This window comes from Electrophorus electricus, chromosome 19 (assembly GCF_013358815.1).
Source record: "Electrophorus electricus isolate fEleEle1 chromosome 19, fEleEle1.pri, whole genome shotgun sequence".
NCBI classification, from domain to species: domain Eukaryota; kingdom Metazoa; phylum Chordata; class Actinopteri; order Gymnotiformes; family Gymnotidae; genus Electrophorus; species Electrophorus electricus.
This window is the reverse complement of record NC_049553.1, coordinates 3,985,303-3,988,690: the sequence shown is the minus strand read 5'-3', so window position 1 is coordinate 3,988,690 and position 3,388 is coordinate 3,985,303. Positions and strand designations below refer to the sequence as shown.

Below are 3,388 nucleotides of genomic sequence, written 5' to 3'. Positions count from 1 at the left end.
AAATAACAGTCTCAGATAATAAAACATAAAAGGTGCAAATACTATGTAATGTTTTCTTGTTAAACACTTCAATATCCTTGGAAACCACTGCAGGATGGAAATGCAATTACAAAAACTACTACATCTAAGCATCTAAGCATAAAGGAAGAGAAGGTAGCAAAGACCCCATGTACCTCTTTACATATTAATAGTCTCAGAAGGCACTTATGATATGAATAATCAGAGAATACAATCATTTTAATTGATAAATGCAATAAATAGCTTGTATTTCCTTGGGCATTAGTGCTATAACAATGTACAGGAGTAAGTGGTCTTTTCAAAACATTATAGGCACTATAACTTTTATATAAGAAGGTGCAACACTGGCTGCATACAGTAAAAGTGACTATTCAGTGTAGAAATAGGGAACTGTCATCTTGCACACAATTGTATTTCCCCTTGTGCTTGCACAGCTCCGTATATAACTGAAGGTTCCACATTGGCCCTCTTCTGTACAGTTCTTCTCTCTTTGTGCCCAAATGTGAGAGCAGCATAGTTTACTTCATCTGTGTTCTGTTTAGAAAAGGCCACATGTTAAACTTACCTATTTAATAATTTATTAGAAACCTTATTAACTCTATGGTGCATCTGTAAAGTTCTTATAGCACTGAGATTATAAATGGTGTATTGTAGAGTTCCTTATTTCATTAACAGTTAATTACTACTTACATTGTCACTTGCACTACTGGCTACTCCTGTTACACCTGTAGGAAGAATGTACAAATATACAAAACATACACAAAAATACATATTGTATAAAATTGTCATTAATATGTTCATACTTAGAATACATTTAAAATATATTTCATAAAATATAATTTTTAGCAAGATTATTAATATAGAAAGTTGTAGCTCATGCATACCATTGCACATAAAAAAACTGAATATGCTGTAACTGCATGTATATAATTTAATTTCCAAATATTCTTACCTGATTTGTTCTTAGCTAAGAGGTGACAGAGTAAAATGATGACAAATATTGATGCAACATTAGTGGCTGCTAATGCTGGCACTAAAGATTCAAATATTTGTGACTTTCCTACCAGTGCAAGAGATATAGATAAAGTTAAGTTTAGGAACACAGTGTAAAAAGTTTTTAATATCATATAAAAGTAAAAGTGCTACATTTAAATGAAATATACAGTAATGATACTTCACGATATATTCTGCCCCATATAGAATGTATAACGGTAATAATAATAATAATAATAATAATAATAATCAGATCAAACATACGTTTTTTCTCTTCAGTGTCTGCTGTTGTGTTTGATATGGTTGTTGCTGTAAAAGATATTTGTAGTACATACACAAGTAGATTTACCTTTAAAACTAATTAAATTAAAAAGTACAACTTAGTGAAGATATTAGGAAACTAGATAACTGCATTTGATTTGAAAATATTAAGAAAGTAAGTAATATTTAAATAAGACTGATCAATGAGAACTAAAGAAAATACATAAATCTACCAAAATTATGTTTATTTTTATGTTTTCTGTATTTGTAAACCCACATCAACAAAATGAAGTAAGAAATAGACATGTTAATTAGGAAATAATCATGGTAAAAAAAAAACCTTGGCATAAGCTAAATGTTTCTAATATATATATATAGTATTTTATACATTTTTAATCTTTCCAGTTATTAATAACTTTCTACAAAATGAGTTTCAATTATTTTATATTTCAAGCTCTTCCAAACTTGATCAAAATTACCTTCAGCGTATTCTTGAATGATCAGTTTACTCCCCTTTCCAAAAAAGAATTTTTTATAAATATATGCACCGCAAAGGTATGTTGCACTGTCTATTATTTCCACTGATGAGAATGACAAATTAAAGGTATTTTTATCCCAAGTGGCACTGATTCTGGAGTGGTCTTTAAATTGTTCATACATTTCCACACCGTCTGCGAGCGCCTGAGCAGTGGCTATACACACTGGGGCTTTGTTAAGGGGAATTTTCATCCATAAAATTGAAAAGTGCACATCTGATTTGATATAGCACCAAAGAGTGGTTGGGAGTCCAGGATTTACCCTCACTGTTGACTCCAGCTGTGAGATAACCCCAGCAGAAGATCCAGTTTGATTGCCACCTTAAAATGATAAAATGCAAACTTGAAAGGATCTTCTCTTAATAAACATGATGAAGAGAAACTAAGAACACACTATAAATGACCAATTTTGTATCTTCATGTACTCAGCATCTAAACTATAAATTAATTTACATCCTTAAACTGTTTAAAATTTTCTATTTCTATATTCTGCTTAAACATTTTATTTTACCCAAGCTTTTCTTTAAAGGAAAATAAAAATTAGTAAAGGTGTATACTCACAGAGAGTAATGACTAGAAAAGTTATACATAGAAAGCGAGCCATATTCCAAGGTGTAAAGAAGACCGTTGTTCCCCAGTAATGAAAATTCATCTGAAATTCAAACAATCATAAGATAAGAGAAGGGGTATGGTAGGGGTGTGTTGTTTTTACATGCAGCTTTCTGATTGGACAAGTGAGTTATACTTTCACTAGATGGAGTCATTATGTGTTACAGATGTTGTTCATCTGTTCAAAGACAGAATGCTTAGAATTGATCAGATTTAGGACCACCTTGAGATCGACATTCATGTGATAAGTGTGCAAAGCATGTCAAATTATTTAGGTCATGCTCAGATCTGAGAGATGCAGAAAGGTAGGCTAAATAACCCATGTTAAAATGGTTATAAACTAAAATACTGTCAATCTCTATATTTCTTTATTTCTATATTTTTTATGTTTAGGTTATATTTTGTAATTAAACTTCATCACACAACATTGCACTACTGTAAATGTCTATATTCTTATATTGTTTATATTGCATGTATTGTAAAGACACTACTTTTATTTAGTTATTTTACTAAATATATATATATTTTTGTATGAATATGTATGTGACAAAGTTTGATGTGATTTAATTTGATCTGAAATAAAAATACATTACAAATAGGCAAGTCTGTATAACTGTTACATGAAGAAAAATTAAAGGAGTACACTAAAATACCCAGCATGCTGTTCGTCACCCAGCTAACCTCAACTAATCATAGCTGTTCCATCAGATCCTCATCACCAGAGTACTGATATCACCTTTCCCTGAGTCAAATGTATTTAAACCTGTGTAGAACTTCCCTGTATTGTGAAGTATTGCCACCAGTACCTACTGTGAATACCAAGTGTTCGTCTCCTGATTTGTCTACTGTGTATCAGATTTGTTTTTTGTTTTTCTCTCTTCTGATTTTTGCCTGCCCCTCTTTGTATTAGTTTGCCTGGTTTCTGATTGCTCTTTGGTTTTTTGACTCAGACTGTTTAGCTTATTGATTTG

At 31.2% G+C, this 3,388-nt stretch overlaps 1 protein-coding gene across 2 annotated transcripts; it reads right to left on the bottom strand.

The window, feature by feature from the left end:
- Nucleotides 1–235: 235 nt before the first annotated feature.
- LOC113584709 lies at nt 236–2,432 on the bottom strand. Of its 2 annotated transcripts, none has more exons than XM_035519919.1 (6): nt 2,370–2,432; nt 1,752–2,129; nt 1,276–1,320; nt 971–1,078; nt 709–743; nt 236–552 (listed from the first exon to the last, which is right to left on the bottom strand). In XM_035519919.1, the coding sequence occupies exons 1-6, from the start codon at nt 2,410–2,412 to the stop codon at nt 412–414; spliced, it is 750 nt and encodes a 249-aa protein (XP_035375812.1). In that variant the 5' UTR covers nt 2,413–2,432; the 3' UTR covers nt 236–411. The 2 variants fall into 2 exon arrangements, with proteins under 2 accessions (XP_035375812.1, XP_035375813.1); XM_035519920.1 differs by having other exon boundaries at nt 971–985.
- Between the last annotated feature and the right edge of the window lie 956 nt (nt 2,433–3,388).

Bases quoted from the DNA above. Each gene is read 5' to 3' on its own strand.
- LOC113584709 (XM_035519919.1), bottom strand. From the start codon at position 2,412: ATGGCTCGCTTTCTATGTATAACTTTTCTAGTCATTACTCTCT. The intron at 1,321-1,751 runs GTAATTTTGATC...TATCTTTTACAG, and splicing joins CATTCAAGAATACGCTGAAG to CAACAACCATATCAAACACA. The intron at 744-970 runs GTAAGAATATTT...TTCTTCCTACAG, and splicing joins CTTAGCTAAGAACAAATCAG to GTGTAACAGGAGTAGCCAGT.